The sequence below is a fragment of the Onychomys torridus genome, chromosome 7 (assembly GCF_903995425.1).
Source record: "Onychomys torridus chromosome 7, mOncTor1.1, whole genome shotgun sequence".
NCBI classification, from domain to species: domain Eukaryota; kingdom Metazoa; phylum Chordata; class Mammalia; order Rodentia; family Cricetidae; genus Onychomys; species Onychomys torridus.
In genome coordinates this window covers 73232253-73259396 of record NC_050449.1, presented here as the reverse complement: position 1 = coordinate 73259396, position 27144 = coordinate 73232253, and the positions used below count along the sequence as shown (strand labels likewise).

General features: G+C 41.9%; 1 protein-coding gene across 3 annotated transcripts in view; it reads left to right on the top strand.

Annotated features, from left to right (window-relative positions):
• The window catches only part of Filip1 (filamin A interacting protein 1), a 168315-nt gene extending 153009 nt beyond the window's left edge, over nucleotides 1–15306 (top strand). Inside the window, exons 6-7 of one of the 3 annotated variants that reach the window (XM_036194124.1) lie at nucleotides 1646–1703; nucleotides 14346–15306. In XM_036194124.1, the coding sequence (XP_036050017.1) occupies nucleotides 1646–1703; nucleotides 14346–14386 (99 nt within the window). In that variant the 3' untranslated portion in view covers nucleotides 14387–15306. Of the gene's footprint in view, nucleotides 1–1645; nucleotides 2502–14345 lie in introns of those variants that run through there. The other 2 variants (XM_036194123.1, XM_036194125.1) reach the window with 2 other exon arrangements.
• The last annotated feature ends 11838 nt before the right edge of the window (nucleotides 15307–27144 follow it).

Genomic DNA, 27144 nt, shown 5'->3' with positions numbered 1-27144 from the left:
AAAAGCAATTACATATGATTGCACAGGCCTAAATGATGGCGGTCCATGTATTTTGGTAAATTCGACAAAATAAAAATTAGAACAGCAAAAAGACTTAGGAGACTACCCTTAGAATATAATCACTGATGCTAGTTCATTTGGGTGTTCTTTCGTTTACTTTTGATTATGCCTCAGCCACACTTCCACTGTGGCGCTCGGTGCTGGGGTGTAGAGATCTGTAAATGTTCCTGAGTCAGAAGGCAGGACTAGGAGAAGCTCCTCGTTCTGTGATAGAGGTCTGCACAAAGGAACTACCAGAGGGGACATCACAGGTTGGAAGGCATGGGGAGGAGAGTATAGATAAGCAGAATGTGTGGAGGCATGGCCATCTGAAGGGGCCTGGTGAGTTTGGGGCACAGTGAGTGATCTCATGGTGCTGTAGCAGTGGTCGTGGGGAAAGTACAGGTGCAGAATAGGCAAACACACTCAGAGACTAGGCATTGGCTTATGAAACTCACATTTAATTTCTCTGAATAGATAAAGGGAGTCACTGAAAAGTTAACGAATGACCCTGAAAATATTTTACTTTATTCCTGGAAGATATTTCTATCAAACATCTGAAAGGACAAATAGGAGAGAACACAGGCTAACAAGTGCCATTCCAATTCTCTAGGCTAGAGATGGTATAGGATTAAACGGTGGCAGTGACAATGTAAATAGGGACATATTGAAAATAGAACTGAGAACCAGGTATGGTGGTATACGCTAGTAATTCTAGCACTCAGGAAACAGGCAAGAGGGCTGCAGGTTTCAGTCCAGCCTACACTGCATAGTAAGAACCTGTTTTAGAAGGAAAAGGAGAAAGAACAAGAATTTAAGATTTTACAACAGCGTACACACAGAGGGTGGCTCAGGGGTTCCTGTCTGTGTAAGCAGGGTGAGAAATGTAAGGAGATTTGCTGGGGATGATAGCAAGCCATGTGACACTTTCTGAAACACCACTTGATGCTGTCTATGTCCAGAGAGTAGCTGGAAATTAGATCTGCACTGCAGAAGGGGCTGGAGGCGAGGCGTTCTAGGGCTGGGATGCATGGAATCCCAAGCAAGGGGATTCTCAGGGTGAAAGTGGAAGGAAACCGTACTAAAAGGGCTGAGACTGGGACATGGTGGCACATCCAGGAGGCAGGCAGGGTCAAATGAACCATCAGGAGAAGACAGGAGTTATTAGAGCTTGGAAACACTGGCCAGACTCAGACAGAGACCAGAGCAGTGCGCTGGGAGGAACACTGTAAGAGGGTTGGGCGTGAATGCCAGTCAAAACAGAAAAGTCTGAGGGCCTACGTAGGTGAAAAGAGCCACTTCCTCTGAAATGGCAGGAAAACAGGACCGTGGCATGCCTCTAAGAACTAGGCTTTGAGGTCATCTTGGGTAGGGATAAAGAAGGGGAACTTAGGTTTGAGAGGGAGATTCAGCATAGATGTTAGGAAAGGAAAAGGGAGGTTGCCGAGCAGGTGAGATGCCAACGCCGACCTTCTGAGTCCTTTTCCCCCGGGACGGGTTGTTGTGGACGCTCCTTTGTGGCAGGAATTATGCCAACACACAGGTTTAGGGCCTAACTGGGGCAACTCACCAACGTATCCCCTTTTGTCTGTGTTTTCTCTTCCAGTCGGGACAAGATGGGTCATCTCAGCGGCCTACACCCACCCGCATTCCTATGTCAAAAGGTATGAAAGCTGGAAAGCCAGTAGTGGCAGCCCCAGGAGCAGGAAATCTGACCAAATTCCAGCCTCGCGCTGAGACTCAGTCTATGAAAATAGAGCTGAAGAAATCTGCAGCCTGCAGCACTGCCTCTCTTGGAGGGGGGAAGGGCTGAGGGCAGTGGCTGAGGGGGTATGTTGTAAGGATGCTACTGCTGCTATGGAAACAAGCCCTCCTCTGTTTGTGCCAACTCTTCTCATGTACTACTAATTTAAGTTTTAAGTATCTTGTTTATAAAATAACCATCTAATAGCCATGCGTCCCCCCCCCCCCCTATTTTGTGCATTTGTTCCAATGCAGGGAAATAGAACTGATTAGCAAAATTGCTGTTTGCTGAATGCTTTGTTGAAGATGCTGGCCCTAAGACAGGGTCTGGCCTGAGTTCAGTTTTACTTCTAGTATGTGGCCCCATCGAATTTAGCTCATCGGCTAAGAAGCCCTCAGTATCCTCCGCAGTGAGATTTGGGGGCCAAATTACATGCTCCTGAAGGCTGGCTCCCAGATTTTCTAATTGTAAGCCAAGTTTAATAGACTTAGTTCTACATTTTTTTCCAAAAAAAAACAACTATTTTGAAATAAGACAGAGTTTAACAATTGTCATTGTGCTCTATCAAGTCTTGAGTTTAATATATGTGATGTAAGGGAAAAATTTTTCAAAGCTATCGCAGGGCCTCTTAAATTTGGAAAAACAAAAGCTCCTAATATGACTTCAGGAAAAAACTTGACATGAAATAAAATGAAGATGAACTGTGGAATCTGAAAAAGAGAGTTTGATTTATTTGTGTGTGTTTGTGTGCATTCTAGAAGCTGTGGCCACCTCAAACCACTCCCAGCATTTTGTGGACAATAACTTTGAACCATTAGGATCAGAGTTCTGCTCTGTTCAAGTGTGCAATTGGTTGAAATTGTAGAGAAGTAGACAAGAGCTGCCAAACATCCCCTTAAAAGCTCAACAGAAATAGTGACAAATAGAAAACAGCAGAAAGCAAATTTAGACACTTTAATGCCAAGGAAAAAGTGACATCATCCATAGCTTAATTGAACTCAATATTTTCCTTAGTTAAGTGTGGACTTTGTTTGCAGATGTAGAACAGATCATGATTTGGGGTGCGTGTGTGTGCCTGTTGGTATGTGTGGTGTGGGGAAGTACTTTATTATTACTGTCAGTTTTACTCATGTTTGAATAATTTTCTTTAATTTTTGAGCATGTTCTAATAAGCATGGGACAGAGTGTAAATGCAGAATGCCATGTGTCTGTGAGATTAACCCTGAAAAAGTAGGCTTTGTGCTTCATGGTCATAGAACCACAAATGAGCTGGTAAACTACAGCTTAGCATACCACCATCTCATGCAGGCCATATCTTTGCCAAAATTTCTGAGCCACATAGGTGAATTTTATAAAATTACAGCAACTGCAGAGTTCCAGATTTGTACATTTCCATTTCTGAATTCTTAAATTTCCAAAATCACATGGGATAGCACACACTTTTGGTGTTTGAGAAAGGCAAATTGGAAAAAGAAGATGTGTGCTTTGTTTTCAGACTGTGAACCAATGTTTCATGATGAAGCTCCTCTCTGCATTCCTTTCTGAGACAGACGCCCTTAGACCCTACAGAATGCGGATTGAATTGTATGTGTGATGGTGGCTGTGGCCGCCTCCAATTCTCTACACACGCTTTAGGCAGATCTGTCACCGGCTGCTCATTGGTTCTCAGTGTATGTATTGAAATATGTTCAGCAACTACATTAACAACAACCCAGAAATATGTTTAGCAACCACATTAACAACAACCCAGAATGCTGGGTCCAGAAGGTTAAAGAGAAATAGACATTAGCTAAGATGCGTACGATGTGAATGATCATTGGACAGGGCAGTTTGCCAGTTAGAATACGGACTTGTGTTTCTTAAGGGACTTTCTGCACTCTAAGAAATGGACATCCAACACTTTTCAAAGACGAGGCCATCCCTTGTTTTACTAGTACCTGCCTTGCGCATGTGAGGTATGAGGTATTACTGTCCCATGACATACTTCTCTCGAGCAATGACAGCGTCAACTGTTGTACCCCTTTCGGCTCTGCCTGACCTTCTTTACGTGGCTGACACTCTCGTTGTCACTGGCTGATGGTCTTGCTTTTACCTGCCCACACCATGGTTACATCACTTCCTGCTGTAAGTTCATACCACCCCTGGGAGAGTGCTCAGAGGCCTTAACAGCGAATGTACAGGATGTTTATGTATGTAGCTCTGGCATGGAGCCATGGACAAAGTACAGCTGCTAAGAAAACTTGGCAGAACAATACATAGTCACTTCAGAAATGACAGAAAGCAACCACTGGGGAAGTTTCTCTTTGTAATTTTAGAACCAACTGTACATTTATTGGATAGCTTTTTTTTTTTAAGCACACATTAGAAGTGGAATACACAGGGGATAGGAAGTGGAGGATTAAATGCAGCCTGACTCCGTCTTCCATTGGTAAATGTTTCTAAGATGCTGCTTAATGTACTTTTGTAGGAGTGAATGGGCTGAAAGTTTAGACTCTTTTCTCTGTTGTGAATCCTACTGTATGCTAAAATAAAAGCAGTCTCACAATGGCTGACCTGTATAGTGTATAACTACTGTTTGGATCCTGCAGAGAGAAATTCTAAGCGGTAGGGCACATGTCATTTCCAAAGAGTTCACTATCTAGGGATGCGTTGGTACCACCCACACAGCTAAAGAGGAGACCTTGGTTTTCCACACCTGTGAATCAACTGAATATATTGAGGACACCATGATGGTGACTACCTGCCACTCATGGTCCTAGGAATGCTCTGATATGGGCTATTGCTGCAGCGTGCCTATCACATCAATGCTGTGAGCTTCATATCTAGGGCATTTGGTTAAACAGGGCCACTGGCTTCCTGTCATATTTGCAGGAGGACAGGTTGATGGATAGCAGTTGGGTCTCTCTCGAGGTGTTAGTGTATTCATCAGGGGTTTCAGCAGATCCTTTACCTGGTTGTTTTCAAGAATGAAATGAAGACCAAGCATTGAGGTTTAGACTAAGGAAAGTATCTTTTCAGTGGTGAAACATACCCACGAGTGCAAAATGTGAAGAAGACTTGGAGTTCTCCTTCCTTCGTAAACCCAGAGTACTGAGGGAAGAATGAGACTTCTGTGCTGAGCAAAACCATAGGGATATAGGTGAGAAGAGCACATGGGGCTGTTGAGATGGTTCTGTGCTGGCACTTGTCTAGCATTGTAACATCCTAGTTTTCAATCTGAAGCAATAAAAAAAGGGAGATATGTGTGTGAAGAACAGAGAGAGAGAGAGAGAGACAGAGACAGAGACAGAGACAGAAAGGAGAGAGATTCCCTCTCCCTTCCCCTCCCCCTGTCCATAAGTGCTCATCACTGTGCTACACTTCCAGGCTTAGATTCTCCTTTTTACCTGTCATTTCTATATAGGCAATAAACACACTCTGTCATCTTCCAGCATAGTGAACCTTTCCCTTCATCTGTGCAGGCTTCCGTAGCTCCTGCTGTCTCCACCCATGCCCACCTAAGCTGTTGACAGGATAGTAAACATGTTCTGCCTCTACACTCACACTGCAAATTTATCCTTAACATGTTATTTTTATTTTTATTTTTTTAGAGACATGGTTTTTAATCATGTGCATGTGTGGGGGTCAATGCGTGTGAGCGCAGGTACCCTTCATAGGCCAGAGACGTTGGATCTCCTGGAGGTCGAGTTACCAGCAGTTGTGAGCTACCCAGCTGTATATTGACCTCCAGCCCTCTGCAAGAAAATCTCAACCTTTTCTTTTTAAAAAATAATCCATCATACACATTGTTAAAATATCAGTCCATGATAGAAGACAATAAAAATAGTCATTCCTTACTTTTCCCTCTGACCCAAGGTTTTCCTTGGGGTCATCTTCTCCAACTCTTACCCATTTCTTCAGACATTTGTCTCCATATTTGTACAATGTCCTTGTATTCTAGCCTCTTGTTTCTGGATTTTGGATATGTTATGTCTTCCTATTATTGTTTTGGTGGTGAAGATTTTAACTTCTAACTTTTCCCTTTTATCTATCCTCTCAACACAATCATGTCACATTTATTTATTTGTTTGTTTGTTTATTTGCTTTTATTTATCTTTTTGTTGTTGTTGTTGTTGTTTTAGAGAGTTTCTGTGTAGCCCTGGCTGTCCTGGAACTCACTCTGTAGACCAGGCTGGCCTCGAACTCACAGAGATCTGCCTGCTTCTGCCTCCCAAGTGCTGGGATTAAAGGCGTGCACCACCACCGCCTGGCTCATGTCACATATTTCTGATATAGCAGTTATATGTTCTAAGTGTTTATAAAACGTGCATAGGGGAAATTTGAATATGGTTCCCTGCTGAGCCAAGCTGTGCACGAGGAGTGTGCTCTCTTCCTCTTGACACTTCTTCCAAAGAATAATTACTTTAATCTTTCATCTGTTTGGTTTCCTATGTATCTGTTTTAGTTTTCCCAAACACTCTGTTTGGTTTGCCAAACACCCATCAGTAATTTTTCCAACACTTAAACACAGCAGTTTTCTATTTCCCCACAGAGGCCTTCCTAGTGCGGCCCTCCGCTTCCTTCCCTCAAGCTGGACTGGTTGTCCTCCAAGACTGCTGCCCGGCTGTGGGCCTTTTGCTTGAACTGAATCCAGACTCTCCTGCCCCCCTCTCCCCTCCTCTCCTTCTCTCCCCTCCCCTCCCCTTCCCTCTTCTCTTCCCTTTTCCTCCCCCCCTCTCTTGCCCCACATGAAGAGGTCAGAGGACAGTTTTCAGGAGTTGATTCTCTTTCTACCGCAGGTTCCAGGGACCTAACTCCGGCGTCAGGCTTGTGCATCAAATGCTTTAACTTGCTTTCACCTTCCAGGCCCTGCACCCTGTCTTCTTTTATTCCTTATCTTTCATGTCTAAACACCCACATTCTGTTTCAAAAGTGCATTTTTCTGTAGTTACTATAGAAAGAACACCTGTGCTAACCTCCCTGAAGCAGGTCATGCTTCTAGAACTAGGTTAGGGGAGGTGATGTGTCACTGTTCCCATGTGTCAACTTGCCGTGGCCTCATTCGGTCTGTGCTGTCCATTGTCCCTGTGACCAGGACCTCAGTTTTGGTTTTCCCTGAAAACAAATCTCGGGGCTTTGGTGACAATGGTTTTAGGCTGTGTTCCCCTCTCCCCACCCCGCCCCCCGTGATCAAACATCAGGCTCTCTCGCTCCCTATTTTAGCTAGATTCTTGTTAAGATTGATGTTTCTCACTCATCTGTCAAGAGCGCCTTTGCAAGCTTGTTCTGGTTGTTTTATACACTTCCACGGCTTCAGTGGCTACCCACATGCTGATGACTCCCAAACCTCTATCCCAACTGTGTTATCCAGCTTCATGCTGTGTCTCTACCCAGTCTACCTCTCTCAAAACCATCCTCAGCACCTCTCCATCCTTCTTCCAAGACTTTTCCATTACTTTCTAGCTCGGCAGTGATTATCTGATCCTTTCAGTCACCAGAGCTAGGAACACAGTCAACTGTGTAGGCTCCTTCTCTGTGTCCAAGTGGACTTCTTCAGCAAGTTCTGTTTGCTCTAAACCCCCCACTTCTCTAGCATCCAATCCCACATTTCCATTTCTGTCGTCGTCATTGTCATCGGTGCCTAAATGAGGCTGTGGTCACTTCCCACTTGCTTCACTCTCACGCCCTCCTGCCGTCCTTGTCTCTCAGAACCCCGATTCGTTGGTCATTGTGCTTTCCAACGTGCATACTGATCATGACCTCCCTCTAGTGAAGCCTCTGAAGACTTCTCATCACAAACAGGATACAGCGGCATTTCCGTGGCTGGGCTCTGTAGCTCTCAGATCGGAGCACCTTTCCCTCGTTCTGAGTCATGTTACACTCTGAGCTCATGGAATTGCTCAACCTGTCTCTCCGTCCTGTATTGCCCTCACTTGTATTGTCTGGCAGTTACGTCCTTCCCTGTTCCGAGTTTCTTACGCAGACAACGGTCTCCAGGAAGATGAACTATAATCTTAGGGTCTATCTTAGGATTTGAAAGGCTTGCCCATCACGTAAAAAAGCTTGGTACTGATGGTAGAGAAGTGAAGCCAGCCCCTGAGATGGCAAGAAATGGGTCTAATAAGGTGTTCTCCCATTGCAAACCTGTGAGGATCTCGCTGGAGGAACTGACAAGTCCCAAGTGAGAACATGAGGTTGGTGGGGCTGGAGGAAATCCAGGCGCCTTGATGGGAAGCACAAAGACATTTTCAGATTTATAAATGCCTTTTCCCTTCCTCCCTCTTCTTGTCTTCCCCATGAGATGCCTCAGAGGGTGGGCGTGTTCTTCAGGTTCATGAAGGACACTCTCATTTTATAAACTAAAAATCACTACCCTCAAGCAGAGTTCAGAGTTAGGATAAATACTAACGAGATTCTCCAGGAAGAGGGCATTGATGAACAGTGGACAAGCTACTGAGAAGGCTGAAAACCACGAGGTTGGAGTAGCACTTTCTTTTTTTCCTGTCGCCAAAATGCTGTGTGTCCTTTGGCAAATTACTTTACCATGGCTTGTGATTTAGCATTTCACTAGATGATTCTGAATTCCCTCTGCAGTAATAATATGATTACTTCAATGTATATGGCAAGGCACTTGTAAGAACCTACTTTACACCACCCCATCCCCCAGGAAACTAATGATTATTTTCTTATTTGGGTTCTCTTTATTTTGTTGTGTTCTGAATATGTGATGGACAGAGCTGCAGAGTCACAGAGGTGGTAGGGGCTGATTCATACCTTACAGATAAAGGTGGCAATTGTCTTCATAATTTAAGTAAAAAAAATCATTTTGTGTGTATGGATGTTTTGTCTGCATGTGTGACTGTGCACTGTGTGCATACCTGGTGCTCATGGAGGCCAACCAGGGCATCAGATCCCCTGGAACTGAACTTACAGGTGGTTATGAGCCACAGTGTGGTTGCTAGGAAGTGAACCCAAGTCCTCTGGAAGGGCATCAGTACTGCAGAGTTATATCCAACCTTCCCCCTACCTCCACACACTTTGGGTTTTTTGGGTTTTTTTTTTTTTTTTTTTTTTTTTTTTTTTTTTTTTTTGTGGGGTTGTTGTTTTTCTTTTTGAGACAGGTTATCTCATTGGGACCTGCTGCTCCCTGATGAGGCTAGAGTAGCTAGTCAGTCATTGAACAGCCAAAATCTAGTCACCTGTCTCTGCCTCTCTAGTGCGGGACTACAAGCACATTGTCACACCCAGCATTTGCTTTGAGTTCCAGGGACCAAACTCAGGTCCTCATGCTTATGCAGCAAGCACTCAGGGACTGAGCTGTCTCCCCAATCACACGTCCTAAATTTATCTGGGGATTGTATGTATGTGTACCAGGTGCATGCAGGAGCCCGCAGAGGTCAGAAGAAGGCACCAGATTCCATAGAAGTGGAGTAACAGGTGGTTAAGAGCCAGCATGTGGGTGCTGGGAATTAAATCCAGGTCTTCTACAAGAGCAGTAAGCACTCTTAACCGCTGAGTTATCTCTCCAGCACCCCTACCCTAACAGTTCTAACTTTAAAGATTGGTTTAAACATTTAGTCTATGTGCCTGAAAGAGTAAAACCTGGGCATGGGGCTCAGATTTTACATATGTTCCCATCATTTTGCTTGTATTCATAGATAATGTTATATTTGAGAGAAGCAGTTCAAATTTGCTTGTTCTGGGAATAATATTCAGTGCTAGAGGTAAGGATTGGCTTGCCTGAAAAATAAGTGATTAGTAATAATTATTGGTGACTCGTATAACCTAGAGAGATGATGGGCTTATTTGGGATGATGATGGTGGAGGAGGAAGAACTGTTTTTGGAAGGAATCAAATAAAGGGCTCAATGACTATGAAACCCCAAGAGAGATGACATCATCTGGTTCAAAAGTTTTCTGGAACAAATGACAGAACTGATTATCGGAAGTATTTTTAATTAGCTGAGCTCAATCCAAAACAAGGCGTACAAGCCCAAGCCAACAGAGGAAGTTTCTTGGACTTCCTATTTAAAACAGATGTTTTATCAGGATTTCTGAATGTGATAATAGGATTGTATCCCGATGTAGTTTAGGGAACTTGGACATGCATAAAAACAAACAATATCTAGGTGTTCTCCCTTCTAAAAGGCATACAGGATATTTGTAGGGCATTTCTGCAGGTGGGTAAGTTACCTGGAGATCAGCAAGCTCAAAGCTAAGGTTTGGAAGCTTGAAGAGAGGAAGAAGAAGGCTGGTGTGGGTCCTCCACAGAGTTCCTGGTAAGGAAGGAGTCATGGAACAGGGAGTCAGACTATAGTGCAGCAGCCAGATGGGCAACAGCCATGAGGAAACTCTTGAAGTTGATGTAAAATTTCCTATGAACAAAGCCACCCCCCTCCCTAGATGCAAAGCCCTTCTACAAGGCAAGATGCCACCATGCTTTGTCTTCACTGTGTGAGCTTAGGGTTCAGCTATTAGATGAGTTTGGTTGAATTTACTAGAGGGGAACTTTTAAAACACAGAGCTCAAGAGCTCTTTGTAAATATTTTTGGCAGAGTAAAAGTACACACATTGCATGGGAAGGAGGTAATGTCTTGTGAGGGAAGACATCTTCCCGGCTCTGTAGCAGTCTCCTGGGAAGAAGCAGATTTCCAATTTGCTGTTACGTTGTCCCACTCTGTCACTCAAGGGAATGCTCCCCGAATTTCTCCCCAGATCCTACCTTATTCACGTGGCTTTGGAATCCAAGTCATCTGACTGGTTAAAAGTTTCTGTGAAACCACTCACAAGGGAATAGGTGCTAAGTAAGGTCAGAGACGAAGCAAAATTTGCAAGTGATGGTGTTTAGTTTGCTTTGCGTGGAACTTATCTAACAGCTAGTGTAACAAAAGAGTAGATGAGCACCTTCTCAGAATAGCAAATAATGTGTCTCCTATGTGGCCCCCAGTTTCTTAAGAAGAAAACAGCATGATAACAGGTGAAAGAAATGGAAAGTCTGAATTTTGGTAAATTCTTGTCATAAGTATATAAAAATCCAGTGTCCTCCATATGCATATGACATACACAATTTAAAGATTTTTTTCTTTCAATTAGAAAAAAAGGAAAAGAAAATTATGCTGATAAGTGCCTGAGTATCAGAAACTCCCAAGTCCAAATGTTTTTGTTGTTTTGTTTGCCCATAAGTGGGTAATTAACTATGATTATTGGTCTTTATTGTTTAGTAAATACTTTGCAAATTACAAGTATCACAAAGAGGTATTTATAGAAAGAGAAACTTGTTACAGAATTGTGCCTGGTCATAATAATCTCTAACTTTTCCTTAGAGACCCCAGGGGAATGAGGCTTGGGTCCTTTTCTGGGATACAATGAAAGCTTACTAAGAGGTGCAAAAATATTTGCCAACTTCGTTACCATCAACAACAACAACAACAACAACAACAGAAATTTAAACAAGATTTATGTATTTATTTATTCCCCTCTCTCCCTCATTCTGTATGTGTGTGTGTGTGTGTGTGTGTGTGTGTGTGTGTGTGTGTGTCCCCCGAGACAGGGTTTCTCTGTGTAGCTATGCACCTTTCTTGGAATTCACCCTGTAGCCCAGGCTGGCCTTGAACTCAGAGATCCAACTGCCTCTGCCTCCTGAGTGCTGGGATTAAAGGCATATGCCACCACCACCCGGCTCTCACTGAGCAATCTTGCTGGCCTCTCAACAATTAAAAACAACAACAACAAAAAACTATTTAATGAACAACTTCAAAACCTTATGCTGTACAATATTTATTTATCACAATTTCAGGTGTCAGATGAGTGATTCATATTTGAGTTCATTTGAGATTTGAGGAAAGCATATCATAAGCAATTAAAGATATTAGACATCCTTTATTATGAAGGTACAATTTACATACAATAACCTGTTGTTTGGAAATATCAAGTATTTCTGAAAGTCTACTATAAATACACACATTTACATATTGGCTGCCAGTTTGCTAATTTACATGTACTAATGAAGCCAAATAGTGAGACCATGATATTGTTTCTTCTGCGAAAACCCTCAGCCAACCCTTCAGCAAATGTGAACTCTAAAGTCATTGTTGTGTGGATTGTAAAATGTCAAGAGAAGGCAACTTTGGGAATGAAGAAGCTTGCACACTCAGAAAGGTGTAAAAGCCTAAAATGTTAGCCATGCAGGGGAACTTACAATGATTTCTGGTACCTTTATTGTTTATCCTGGATAAGAACAAGCATTCTGAGTTATATCCACACTAACAATGATTCTGGATTCCTCTCTGACATTTGCTTCTATAATTCCTTAAGGAAGGAAATAGGAAGATGCTTACATTCTGGAAGCGGGATTTGTAATGTAGGTTTCTTGAAGATTCCTTGATGCATACTACATGATTTTTTAAGTAATTAGTAGGAAATAGTATTTTAATCTTAGATGATGATTTTTACATAGTATTTTAGTAACTGCTTTTACTTTTCTGGCTTGAAGATGGATCCATTTTAAGAGTTTGTAAAAGTGTTTTAGGTCTAGAGAAAACTATATATATTTATTTTTTGCATGTGTATTTTTAAAGCTGTGCAAAGCCTTCAAATGTCTTAAGTATAAGGCGTTTATGTTCTTCATCTAAACGTTGTTTTGTTAAAACCCAAACTCAAGCCAAAAGGCTGAAAAGGGGAATGAAAATATCTCCACCTAGTGGCCTCCATGAGACAGCTAATGAAACCAAAATCGAAAAGCATTTTCTGCAGAGGCTCACCCACCACGCAGTGAGCATGAACCTGTAGGTTCATGATGTAATGTAATTTAGTTAATGTCTACTTAAATATTAACTATCAAAGTAAAATAAAGTTGTAATAGTGTGCATTTGTAATTAAAGTGAAAATAATAGGTGGAAATATATTTATTTGGGGGTGGGGTGGGGATGGAGTTAAGTTGTAGAGGAAAGAACTCAAGCCTTTCACATGCTAGGCAAGCATGCTACAGTTGAGCAACACCACAGCTGCTCTTCATGGTGGCAAATCCTGGTGTGTTTCCACACTTACATCATTGCCAAAGGTTGACAGAGAGGTGAAGGTTTCAGGTGGAGTCATTTCTTTCTTCTGCTTTGCACAATCTCAGTGACTACAGGACTGTGTCCTCTCACCAAGCTAGCTCCATCCCCATTACAGTCCACTACCTCAGTACATCGTTTCAAAATGACGGAATGAAAAAGTGATGACACAAGATTATGAGGGCATAAAGGCTAATATAAAAGGAAAACCAGTCAAACGATGTGCTACTAAATGTTTGCAATGGGGCTGGACCCTTTTAATTACCGAGTCAGCTTTGAAATTTATTATGAGATTGAAGAGGGCAGGTAGGATGGCTCAGTGGGTAAAGGCACATGTTGCCAAGCCTGAGTTCCATCCCTGGGATCCATATTGTGTAGGGAGAGAACCAATGCCTACAAGTCAGCCACTGACCTTCACATGTGCACTCAACTACACACACACACACACACACAAATAAATGAATGTAAAAATTGTTTTTAAAAATATGAATGAATGCCGGGCAGCAGGAGGCAGAGGCAGGTGGATCTCTGTGAGTTCGAGGCCAGCCTGGTCTACCAAGTGAGTTCCAGGACAGCCAGGACTGTTACATAGGAAAACCCTGTCTCAAAAAACAAAAAACAAAACAAAAGCAGCCCAGACAAACAAATAAACAAAACATGAATAAATTTATGGGGCCGGTGAAGTGGCTCCATGAAGAGAGAGGTCTGCTGGCACGCCTGACAACCTGGGTTTAGTTCCTGGGACCTACATGGTGAATGGAGGTAACCAAGTCCTAGAAGTTGTCTTCTGAACTCCACAGGTGTGCATGCACAACACACACTCACTCAAATACGTAATGTAATTAGCCGAAAAGAATAAATTTAGATATAAAAACAGCACTAGCCAGTTACGCAAATTGTTTCTTGACTTCTGTGGACCATGAAGGGACTATGCCCTCATTAACAGTCCAATCTACATATACTGAAAAAAGAAGTTAGCTGAGCGGTGGTGGCGCACACTTTTAATCCCAGCACCTGGGAGGCAGAGGCAGGCAGATCTCTGCGAGTTTGAGGCCAGCCTGGGCTACAAAGTGAGTTCCAGGAAAGGCAAAAAGCTACACAGAAAAACCCTGTCTCAAAAAATAAAAGAAAAAATAAAAGAAAGGAAAAAGAAGTTAAAGGTATGTGGGCATTGTTCAGAACAGAGTGTTCATCTCGGAGAACAGTTACAGGAAAAGTATTTTCCCATTATGTGACTTGTATATAGTAATGACTATATGTTTAGCTCTTTCATTGAGTAAGATCAACCTAATGTAAAATATTAAACATGGTTTATCTAGAGCTTATTTTGGAGTAAAGCACACATGTGAATATAAAGAAGTTATCCCAGATAGCGAAGTCTGCAGAGCTGTTGGTACTGGCCTCATGTGCCTGCTTTTGTTTTGTTGTTTAACATTTACAGTCTTTGATTGAAATGGTGTGGTACTGGTCTTCACATCAGCTACTGGCTTGAGTTTAATTGAAAATACCATGTCTTTCTTCTCTTTATAGAAAGCATCATCATTCACCAGTTGCGAATGAGCTCCAGATGAGATTATCAAGCACAGCCCTCAGTCATCACTAAGGTCCTCCATGCTACTGATGTTGACTGGAAACACGCTATGACTTCCAGTGATTTTGTTTTGAGGATACAATTTAACAGTTACAAACCACATTGTGGATGATATGAACAACTGTAGCAAAAGCAATTGAATCTTTGTGCCAAAGAAAGTTTTCTTCTCTTTGCAAAGCTTTCAGGTCTGTGGGCACATGCCATGTAATTTATTTTTATAATACATTTTGTAATGTGATTTCTTTCCCTAAATTGTTTCTTTTCTCATAGTCTGTGGCACATATATCTATAGATTACACTGTCAGTTCTTCAAAGTATTGATATTGTGTATTTAAAAGGTTAACATATCCTTTTCTTTTTATTAATTTGTTATTTTTAAGGAAGAGAAAGCGCAACACTCTGTTTCCCTGGGCAACTTTAAGAGGTAAAACCTAGAAACAGTATATTTGTGGGGTTTGATGACTCTATGATGCTGTGGTCCCGACTGGGGTTCAACACTGAAAACAGCATTCTGGCTTAGGAGTTTAAGTACTTAAAACCAATTTGTGCCTCCTGCTTGTGTTCTGTATGGGAAACAAACAGCATTGACTGGCAGGTCCATTTTATTTCTATCTGCATTATTTAATTATGTATACAAAACGTAATAGTGACTGTTATGTTAGGGTGTTTCCCACATATTACTCCTACCCCCACAAAAGCTTACAAATAACAATAGACCTAGAAAATGTCAACTTTTTTTTTTCTTCAAAAAACTAGGGAGACCCAAATGTAGACAATCGTTTCCCTCTGATTTTGATTGACTTTCACAACTCCATGTAGGTTGAGGAGAACAACTCCTCCAACTATTACTATTCTTCTGTGTATCCCTAGCTGGCCTAAGACAGGCTGTGTAGACCAGGCTGGCCTTGAACTCAAGGGTTCTGCCTGTCTGTGCCTCCCACAGGTGCTGGGACTAAAGACTTGTGCCATTTTGTAAAGAGTATATTTTTAAAAAATTAAAAGCCCAAACTGTATTACTCAAGTCTCGACGTCAGAGCTGCTGTTGAATTTAGGTTTATGTGAAAATGTGAAGTCTACTTGAAACTCTACTTCAAAAAAACCCAAAAAACAAAACAAAACAAAAAAACTGCCTATGGGGGTGGGAATGTTTCCAGTATGATCTTTAAAATAACTTTAAAGATAAATTAAAGGTTGACAGTTTAGTTTCTAAATGCAGAAGTCATTTATTATGCTACTAAGTGTGAATGAAGAGCCAACGCTTCTTCTGAATGTTATGAGGTAAGTAAAAGCACCCAAGTTAAGTACTGTAAGCTCACCACTATAGTCCACAAGCTGTACCCACATCAGCCACAGAGTCTCTGGAATGGGAAACACAACGCGCAATTTCCTCCCTTATGTAACCTAGGTTTTAATGTAATCTGTGGAACTGACAAATCATAGTCAATACATACTGTAAATGAAATAACTATATTTTCTAAAAACTATTCTTGCTTTGTTAAAAGTAAGATAAATGTTATGTTAGGCTTACCCAAGCTTGAATGCCTGTGGAGGTCTCACATAACCTTCTGTGGTTTTGATCACTGACACAGAAGCCTGGGGTATGTGTGTGTGAGAAGATTTTTTAAAAGTGTTTTGTTTTCTTAAAATGTTAAAATGTAATGACATTTTCAATCACAAAACAGTTCTTATTTTATTTAGTTTGTTTGTTTGGTTAGTTGGCTTTTGGTTTTTCAAGACAGGATTTCTCTCTCTGACTATCCTGGAACTCCCTCTGTAGGCCAGGCTAGCCTTGAACTCACAGAGATCCATCTGCCTCTGCCTCCTGAGTGCTGGGATTAAAGGCGTGTGCCACTACTGCCCAGCTTTATTTAGTATTTTTATATTGACAGGGAAGTAAAGTTTTTAGGTGGCACAGTTGCCTGAAGCTTAATTATTTGCACTGAATTAAAACATTACTTAGATGTGTATTTTGGATCTGATGGATTTCTTTCTCACCAGAGTTTGGTATTTTGCAAAGATCATGTTGCAACCAGTCATCTGGGTAGATGCTGAGGTTTTCCTGTCTACCTTACCATGAATTTCTTTGGTTAAACATGAATGACAGATAAGTAGAATGAACACATTATATTTGGGAAAAAAAGAGAATATTAACAAGATCACAATCGCATTTTAGCAACCTTGTCTAGTTGTAAAAGTTGCCTTCGCAAGCAAGTCTGGCACTAACCTGGATTACATCATATAACTTCAATCTCTTTTACTGTAAATATGTCTTCATCAATTTGAATGAGACTAATTTTTGGATGGAATAATTTGGATGTTTCCTGGAGTGTAATCAGTATTTCATGTTCAAGTCACAATTGAACTAATCAATTTGTTTTATGCTTGATTTATTGTCATTTTGTTTTGTTTTGAAGACAGGGTCTCCCTATGTAACCCTGGTTGGCCTGGAACTTGCTATGTAGAATTCACAGAGATCTGCCTCTTTCTGTTTCCTGAGTGCTGGGAATAAAGGTGTCCAATAAAATGCCCAGCTTTTACACTTGTTTTTTGAGACAGGGTTTCACTATCTAGCTCAGGCTGTCCTCAAACACACTACATAGCTGAGGACAGGCTTGAACTTGTGATCCTCCAGCCTCAGTCACCTGAGTGTTAGCATTACAATGCTGGCTTTATCTTTCCTCTTGGTAACTGTTTTTGTTTATTTGATTTTGGTTTTCATGATATCTTCTGCACTTTTTTTCAAGAGTTCATAAAGTATTGAGCAGATAGTGGTTAGAGTATATGCACAGGATGCTGGTGCCCAGAATGTACATAAAACATGAATTTGTTGAGTCTTAAGACAACTATTAAGAAATCATTATGTGGGATATCTAACACCAACACAGACACTACTGAAATAATGTAGAGCTTATAAAAGTCAGAGGCAGGGGTTGGGGATTTAGCTCAGTGGTAGAGCACTTGCCTAGCAAGCACAAGGCCCTGGGTTCGGTCCTCAGCTCTGGAAAAAAAAAGTCAGAGGCAAAGCAAGAATAAGTGGTTTATTAGGTATGTGATGTTTTTATCTAATGCCATGGTTGAACTTTTCTGGAAATACAGAAAAAACAAAACATAGAGGAAGCTGAGAGTGTTTGCAAATTGTTTGAGCAACACGTCTACAAATAACAAGTACAAAATGAAACAAAATCATCCTTGGTACCTGAGGCTCACACCCTCTTCCCCCTGCTGCTAAACCAATGCTAAAAGACTGGTGAGAAGGTAAAGAGGGAAAACAATAAAAATAACTGTAATAAACGTATAAAAATCATAAGTTTTCTGACCATTAGTATTTGTCTCTTAAATTTTCAGCATTTACTTCCTAACTACAGAATAACTATTGTTTATGGAAAATACAATAGTTTCACAAATTTTGGACAGGTATGTTTATGGATGCCATGGTGTGATACAGACATTTTCTGCCTTTTTTATTTTTGGCTCATGTTATTTGGGAGAATTTCACCTTATCATCTAAAATATTTTTGTTACCTTACCAGTGCAAATTTGAATTTTTAATCTAATTTTTACAAAAGAACATAAAGCATTTGTTTCTTCAATATAATAAATGCATAATGTGATCAGTCAGTCTTAGAATTCTTCAATTTTTAACAAAGTTTTCAAAAGTCAGAGTATATTTTGGAAGGCTTTTAGAAATATATTCTATTTTCCTATCATTCTTAATTTTGCCTTCTTTAAGTTCTTTTAAGTACATACGTTTATTATTTCACACTGAAGCCATATGATTTTATGTACTTGTCTTTTATATGAATGTAATACCCTGTTTTCAGCTCTTCATAGGTGACTGAAATTACAATTAAGACATTCTCTGTGTTACTTTTAAAAATCAAATGCATTTATGGAAATCTCACCAGAGTATGAAAAAATGACAATGAAATAGGAAAGCATTGTGCAATATCCTTTTTACATAAGAACACAATTTTCATAAAATTAGAACAATTTAAAATAAATTCACTTTTTAACAATTTACTTTTTTATGTGTATGTGTATGTGCATGTGTATGTGTATGTGTAATGTGCCCAAGTGTATATATGTGCATCATGTGCATGCAGTAACCCAGGAGGCCAGAAGAGGGCATTGGGCTCCCTGGGACTGGAGTTACTGGTAGTTTTGAATCACCTGAAATGGATGCTGTGCACCAAACCTGGGTTCCCCACAAGAGCAGCAAGTGCTCCTAACCACTGAGCCATTTCTCCAGCTCCACAACTTTCTTTTATTCAAAATAGTTTTTTTAACTCCACATTTCACACTTCCTTAGTGTATTTCACTATGGCTGTGTAGATGTAGCAGAGTAGGACTGCCAAAAGGAAGGATATTCTTCCCAGTTACATTGTAGTTTTGATTCTTTAGTAAAATAAAAACTGTAAGATTTTTAGGACAAGGAACTGGCTAAGAGGGTCCTCTTGCTCCTCCACCATCACCAAACGCTGTGTCAGTCAGTGTTCATGTACTAGTCTATAGCTTTCTATTGTTAATCTAAAGGTAGATTCCTCGGTAGAGCAAACATATCCAAGGCTCTGCTGACAGGCATGCTGGGAAATGGCAGTGTGGGGAATGGTTTCTGTAAAGAGGGATAGGAATGAAGGGGAGTATGCTTGACCTCTCATCAGCTCGGTGACAGAGATGGTGGCTCATAATCAAAGCCAGTTCTAACTCACCTTTGCCTTACTTGGATAAAGGAATGAGTTTTTCTTGTTTATTAGTTAGAGATGTACCTAGCAAAGAAGCAACAGGCCAACAAGACCAGAGAGGATATTGCTGCCAAGCCTGACAGCCTGAGTTCAATCCCTGGGACCCACACATGGTTGAATTTGTTCTCTGATTTCCAAATGCGGACTGTGGGACAGGTGCTTTCACACATAAAGAGATACATGAATGCACATAAAATAAATAAATGTAAAAAGAACCTTTTTAAAAAGCAGACAGGAAGGATATTTAAGCCAAAATGCTTCCTGCATACAAATTGGGTGATCAAGAGAATGAACAAGAGTAGCTCTGGGTGAACCGTGGTTTAAGGACACTAGCTGAAAAACTCATTATTAATTTGGATTTTATAAGAGAAAATGCCCCAGGCTCTAAACTACATTTAAATGAACTTCTTAACCTCAGAGCTCTGGGCTAGTGACCATGTAGAAGACAGCCCCTTCATCCCAGGCTTCTTTGGCAACAGGGTACATTGTCTACTTTGGAATTGAAAACTTTGCCAAGGCACCTATAAGAGACATCAAATACGGAGACATTCTCTTCAAGTAAACCACTCAAGGCAACTTTTTGTTCTAGGTACAGTAACCTGATCTACGGGGAAAGTACAGAAATCTAGAAACTGGATTTCAAAGATGATTGGTTCCCCCCTCCTCTCTCTCTCTCTCCCCCCCCCCCTCTCTCTTATTGTGCATTAGTACTTTGCCATGTGTTTCAGGTCCCCAGGAAATGGAGTTACAGACAGTTGTGAGCTGCCATGTGGGTGCTAGGAGTTGAACCAGGGTTCTCTGGAGGAGCAGTCAGTGCTCTTAACCACTGAGCCATCTCTCTAACGCCCACATCCCCCTTTAAAGTCAACCAGTCATTCCTTGTTTTTTTTGTTTTTGTTTTTTTTTCTCCCCCTGGCATCACAGTATTTGTTTTAGAGAGAACCACAATCTCTAAGGAGAATAAAACATTTTTTTCCTTCTCTTCAGGATCCTTTGTTTCAAAATCTCCCTTAGATTGAATGGTGTGTCAGTTCCTTGCTTCTGTGATAAAAAGCCCATGAAGTCAACTGATAAGGTCAGAGTTCCCACTGGCTCACACTTTCAGAGGTCAGTCCATGGTACATGCCTCTGTTGCATACAGTGCATCATGGTGAGATTCTGCTGTAGAGGATGCCTTTTCACTGTACAGTAGCCTGGAAGCAAACAGAAATACTGAAAGGGAACAAAATCTCCGTATCCCCTTCAAGTACATGTCCCCCTGTGGTGGCTTAAATAAGAATGGCCCCCATAGGCTCATGTGTTTGAATGCTTGGTTCCCAGATGGTGGACTGTTAGGAAGGATTAAGGGGTGTGGCCTTGTTGGAGGGGGTGTGGCCTTGGAGGAGGTAAGTCACTGGTGGTGGGCTTTGAGGCTACAAAAGACCACACCAGGCCTAGTCTTGCTCTTCTTGCAGTTTGCAGTTCTGATGTGAGCTTTCAGCTACAGCTCCAGAGCCGTGCCTGCCTGCCTTCCTGCCTGATGATTATGGACAGACTCGCCCTCTGAAACTGTAAGCAAGCCCCCAACTAAGTGCTTCCTTTGATAAGTTGCCTTGGTCTTGGTGTTTCGTTACAACAATAGCACTCCTAGGACACCCTTCTTGCTATAATTTTCCCCCTAGGCTTCACCTTTTATGGTTTTACTATCCCACCCCAGCAACACCATAAACTGGGATCAAGCCTTCAATAAATTGGACTGTGCGGGACATTACAGACTGAAGCTATAGCAACTGTTGTTGTACAGATCGATGCCCAGTTTATGCACTTCTTAAAAGCCTTGCATATTCCCCACAGTGAATTCAAGAAACTGGACACAGAGCTCCAGCAGTGTCTACTGCTTATACAAGATACTGGATACATTTTTTATGTGTAGAGATTGAACCTGGGTCTCATACATATTTAACACGTGCTATACCACTGAACTACACCCAACTCTTTTGATAAATGTTTTTAAATGCCAATCCCTGCTAGAATGAGGCCTTGCCTTCCCTTCCCTCACGTTCCTGGTCTTCTCCCCAATTTTCAAATATTCTCCCTTGACCACAACCATGTTTGCTCTCTCTCCTCTCCTCTCCCTACCCCCATTTTTTTCTCTGCTTCCTTTGCCTCCCCTTTTGCTCTTTATGCATAGTTCTTTCACGTCTTTTGCAGGAAGCCATAAGTTAATTCAAGTTCCTTATGTAGGCACCCAGTGATACTCTTCTAACCCTCAAAATTGCTTTTTGAGGATCAGTACTTCAGATATGTTCTGTGTCTTTTTTGCTAAAGTACTAGTCACCAGTACTTCCTTCCCAGAAACTTCTGTGCCCTCAGAAAGTATTAGATCTAGATCACCAATTCGAAAGGAAGATATGCCAACAATGGGCTACCCAACTGGCTGTGATGCTTTAACAAGGGGAATGTGCTCATTCATTTTCACTTCACTTTTCAAAGAGGCCAGGCATTGTTTTCCACATGGAACACTGGTTCCAGCAGAGAGTGGGACAAATGAACTGTATAAGTTAATGTCTGAGTTACTGTTCTGTTGCTGTGAAGAGACACCATGACGAAGGCAACTCTTATAAAAGAAAGAAGCATTTGTATGGTAGCACACAGGCACGGATGGTGCTGGAGAAGTAGCTAAGAGCTACATCCTGATCCACAGAGAGACTGGGCCTGGTGTGGGATTTTAAAAGCTCACTCCCAGTAACATACCTCCTCCATCAAGCCCACAGTCACTCAAAGGAGGCCATACCTCGTAATCCTTTCCCACAGTTCCACTCCCTGGTGAGCAAGTGTTCAAACATGTGAGCCCTTGGGGGTCCTTCTCACTCAAACCACCACAGTTAACAACACAGGTACCTCACCCAAATTCAGAGCATTGGAGACATCTGTTTCCATGGTGATATAAAATCTTGCTTGAGAACAACTTGATCACCCGGGGTAACGCAGTATTAATAAATCATATAGCATAAGACTTTTTTGGAACCTGATGGGGAAACCCACAGAGACTGACTGCTGACCGGTGCTAGTTGGAGCTCACTGACTCTAGACTGACAGCTCAGGAACCTACATGGGACCGAACTAGGCCCGCCTAATGTGGGTGACAGCTATGTGACTCGATCTTGGGGTCCCTGGCAGCAGGACCAGGACTTATCCCAGATGCATGAACTGGCTTATTTAAGCCCATTCCCTGTGGTGGGATACCTTGCTCAGCCTTGATACAATGGGGAGCGGCTAGGATCTCCTTCAACTTGGTGTGCCAGACTTTGTTGACTACCATGGGAGGCCTTACCCACTCTGAGGAGTGGATGGGGGCAGAGTGGGAGGGTGGTGAGGAGGCGGGAGAAAGGGAGGGAGGGGGAACTGGGGTTGGTATGTAAAATGGAAAAAAAATTAATAAATAAACAGTTAATAATAAAAAAGACTTTTTGGTTATTATTCTATTTTCTCTTGAACGAGGACTCCCTTCTGTAGAGCTTAGTGTCTGACATCATAAAGGGACCTCCTACAACCACTTGTAGACTCATAGAGCCAAGAGCTCACTCTTTCCATTGTCTGTTGGCAACTCATCTCTTCCACTGAAACGTGAATTCACTGAGAGGTGCCGGGGAAGCTCTAGATTTACTGAGTATGTTTTATGTCCCAGGCCTTTTGCCAAGTGTTGGGCCTTTAGAAATGAATAAATAGTCTTTGGCCTTGAGTTTATATCCAGTAAGACAGACAGACGTAAGTAAGTGGACGCCCTTCAGTACCAGATAAGTGCAGGAGTGGAGGTAGGTGGAAGTCTCCTTGAGCTAGACAGAGTTGGAGTTGTTTTAAAGCAGTAACTTCACAGGAAGCAGTGACTCAAGGTTTTGAAAAAATAAATGTGCCTCCCACTGCTAGGACTTCTAACAATTTAAAACTTGTCAAAATGGAAAAAAGTATAAGTTTAACTCTAAAAATGGTCTGCCCATGAAAGAACATGTTTAAAGGTAAGGCTTTTTCTACCTCTATGGTTTTTGTGGAATAAGCTAAGCCTCTTTCCTTTTCTATCCCACTCTCCTTTAAATAATTAATTTCTCTGTTATAGCTGTAACAGATGTCAGCTGGCTGTCAACCTAGAGATGGCACTGTATTTTAAGATAAGATTTTGTCTATAATTGATGATACTCGTTGGCTGAATGTAATCAACTGAGAGATCATAAACAATGGAAGTCGTGAATTCTGTGGTCTCTCTGGGTACTCTTTCACTTAGAGTGAGAAATGAAACCTGACTCTTTAAGTTTATAGGCTGCCTACTCAAATTTCTGAAATTTGGTGTCATTGTCCTTCCTTTAAATGACTCACAATAAAAATGTCTTGTTTAACTAGTATTTCCGATTGCTGACTGGTTATGCAAGAGTCTGCAACAGCAGGGGCCAAGCCAATCAGACAGCCTCTCAGTGTGTGAACAAAAGGGTTCTTAAACATCTAACTCTAAGAGTTCATTCAATAAACACACTCCATAAAAATCAGGAAAACGTTGTTTGTTTTTGTTCTTATTTTTGAGGTAGGATCTCATGTAGTCAGTGCTGGCCTTGATTCTCTTGCCTCCACCTCTCAAGTGCTGGGGTTATGGGTGTGCATCATTATGGCCAGCTACAGAAATTATTGTATTTAGTTAGATTTTTTTTTTTTTCAAGACAGGGTCTTTCTGTGTAGCCCTGACTGTCCTGGAACTCATTCTGTAGACCAGGCTGGCCTTCAACTCAGAGATCTGCCTCCCAAGTGCTGGGATTAAAGGTGTGCACCACTACTACCTGGCTAAGAAAAGATTAATTTTTAAAAGTATGTTTTCAAACTCAGATTGGATGAATCTCCAATATAATAAATATAGGAAATTAAATGTACCACAAGAAGTCTGCATCACCCTCCTAAAAATCATCAGGGATACTTTCAAAGTTCATTAGTCCTACCAAAGTCTCTAAGCAGTTATGCTTAACTGAAAGTTGAGCAAGAAGATACTGGAAAGTATTTGAATTATTTCTTAGTCATTAAAGACGTCTTTGATCCCAGCACTTCAGAATCAGAGACAGGTAGATCTCTGAGTTATAGGCCAGTCTGGTCTACAAGGCAAGTGCTAGGACATCAAGGGCTACAGGGAAAAAGTGTCTGGAGAGGGGGTGCTTTCTCTGAAATGCATGCTCTAAGAACAGTAACACTCATCCTCTTAAACCTTGCTAGGCAAATGAAGCTGTTACTCTTCTACAATTTGTTTTCCTTCTGGCTTGGAGGCATAATGCAGTAATTGAACTAAAAGGTGAAAACTGTACAAAACTCACATTTCAAAAGCTAAACTAACTTTTCAGATTGTAGGGTCTTCATATAGTCTTCCATTTCAGCTTTATTTTTATGCTTAGACTCATACATGCATTGTACTTACTATGTTGATCTGACTGCTTTAAGAAATGTCACATAAACCCCACTTTTTTTTTTTTAAGTGTTTTTTGAGACAAGGTCTCACTATGTACTTCTGGCTGTCCTGGAATTCATTATGTACACCAGGCTGGTCTTGAATTCGCAAAGATCTGTGTGCACCACCACCACCACCACCTACCACCACCACCACCACCACCACCACCACCACCACCACCACCACCCCCATCACCCACCACCACCACCACCACCACCACCACCACCACCTACCACCACCACCACCACCACCACCACCACCACCACCCCCATCACCCACCACCACCACCACCACCACCACCACCACCACCACCACCTACCACCAGCACCACCACCACCTCCTCCACCTACCAACACCACCACCTCCTCCACCACCACCACCACCACCTACCACCACCACCACCACCACCACCACCACCTACCACCACCTACCAACACCACCACCACCACCACCACCACCACCACCACCTACCACCACCACCACCACCACCACCACCACCACCACCACCACCACCACCTACCACCACCACCACCACCACCACCACCACCTCCTCCACCACCACCACCACCTCCTCCACCACCACCACCTACCAACACCTACCAACACCTACCAACACCTACCACCACCACCACCACCACCACCACCACCACCACCACCCCCATCACCCACCACCACCACCACCACCACCACCTACCACCACCACCACCACCACCACCACCTACCACCACCACCACCACCACCACCACCACCTACCACCACCACCCACCACCACCACCACCACCACCACCTACCACCACCACCACCACCACCACCACCACCACCACCACCCACCACCACCTGGCCACCCGTGAAGTTTTTAATAAGAAAGAGACAGAGAGTTAATCTCTTCTAAGAGAAACAAAGGAGAGAGGGAGCAGATAAGCACACCAGGAACAATCAGATCACCACTACTATAACAACAATAGCAACAAAGCTTTTAAAGCAAAGATGCCCTGCATCATCCAAGGGAGGTTCCAGGAAATTGTGGATATAAATCTCAGAAGCTCAACTCTCTTATACAGAACCCATGGAGCTCTTGTAAATGACCTGCTCCCATCCTCCACACACTTTAAACCCTCTCAGGAATATACTATTCATAATATCCAAGACAATGTACATGCACTTAAAGGATACTGGTGGGAATTTGTCCCTATGTTTATTAGTAATGAGGAAACTTTTTCCTTGGATACTTCCCATTGTAGGTTGAAGGGTTGATGATGGTAGTAAAACCAGCAGTAAAAAAAACTCTTAAAAACTAGAGTAGTAAAACCAGTTACAGGAACTAACACATTTAATGGGGAGGGGGAAAAAGACTTCAGGATTACCCTCAACACTCTGATGAACATTTTACTAATCATCAGAACTTATAAAGATAAAAGGATATGCCTCTCTACTATGGCAGACTGTTTTCCTTTTGAGCTTGAAGGGGAATGTAGGCTGCCAAAGCAAGATACACACCTAAGGATCTCAGGGGCACTAAGAATTTGAGAAACCAGACAGAAGAGCATGCCCTAGCAAGTCAGTCATTAGAGCCACCAAGATATTTTATTTGAATGCTTCTGGTCTTTTGAAAAAACTTAATTCTAAATTATAAGAACCAAGCAAAAGGCAAAACTGTAGACAAAGCCTTTAAAAAGTGGGTATCTGTTGTCAGATGGTCTGAATTTCAAACATAATTGAATAATGTAGATGATACAGAATTATTTTTGTAAATTTACATGCTTATAAGAGAAAATTTGCAAAATATAGAAAAGCAAAAAGAAACAAAAATCCAGCCTCCAGTCAGCCAGTGGAGGTCAGCATCTTAGGCTTTACACTTGGGTTTTACACTTCTGTGGTCTCTTTACTGCTTTGTTGTCTTTGGGTTTCTCACCTACTATTATTATTTATTAATAGATCTCCCTATGGATTTCCTCTCTATGTAGCTTAGGCTGGACTTCTATTTATTATACAGGGCCAGCCTCGCATTACTTCGACAGCTTGGATTATAGCTTAGTCTCTTGATGAGTATTTCCTTGGCAGGTTCAAGTATGTAATACCTCATTTTAAACAAGTGGCATTACGTTCTGGTTTTTAGTCATCGAGTTAAGAAAATCGCTACTATGCTTACAATAAACTTCCTAAAGCAACGTGCAGTAACATAGAGATCATTGATGGGAGAAAAAAATAAGTGAGAATCGCTCGGAAGCAAGGGATTAGGGCTAAACTAGGTCACGTTACTGATTTTTTTTTTTTTTGTCAAAGGGTCACATGTCACCTCACTTAAATTCACAGCCGCACCTGGAGTGTCGAGTGACAACAGGGACCCGCATTCTTTTAAACATGTGGACTCCGGAACGGTACAGTTCCCTTCAGAGGAGGCGTAGCCTTTAAAATTAAACAATAATAATAATAAAAATCATCCCAGCGCCGAAATGACACAGGTCACCGACCCCGACCCGACTCCTCGACCGCAGTCCCCACGAGAACTACGACAGGAAGTGTGAGCAAACAGAAGCGTCC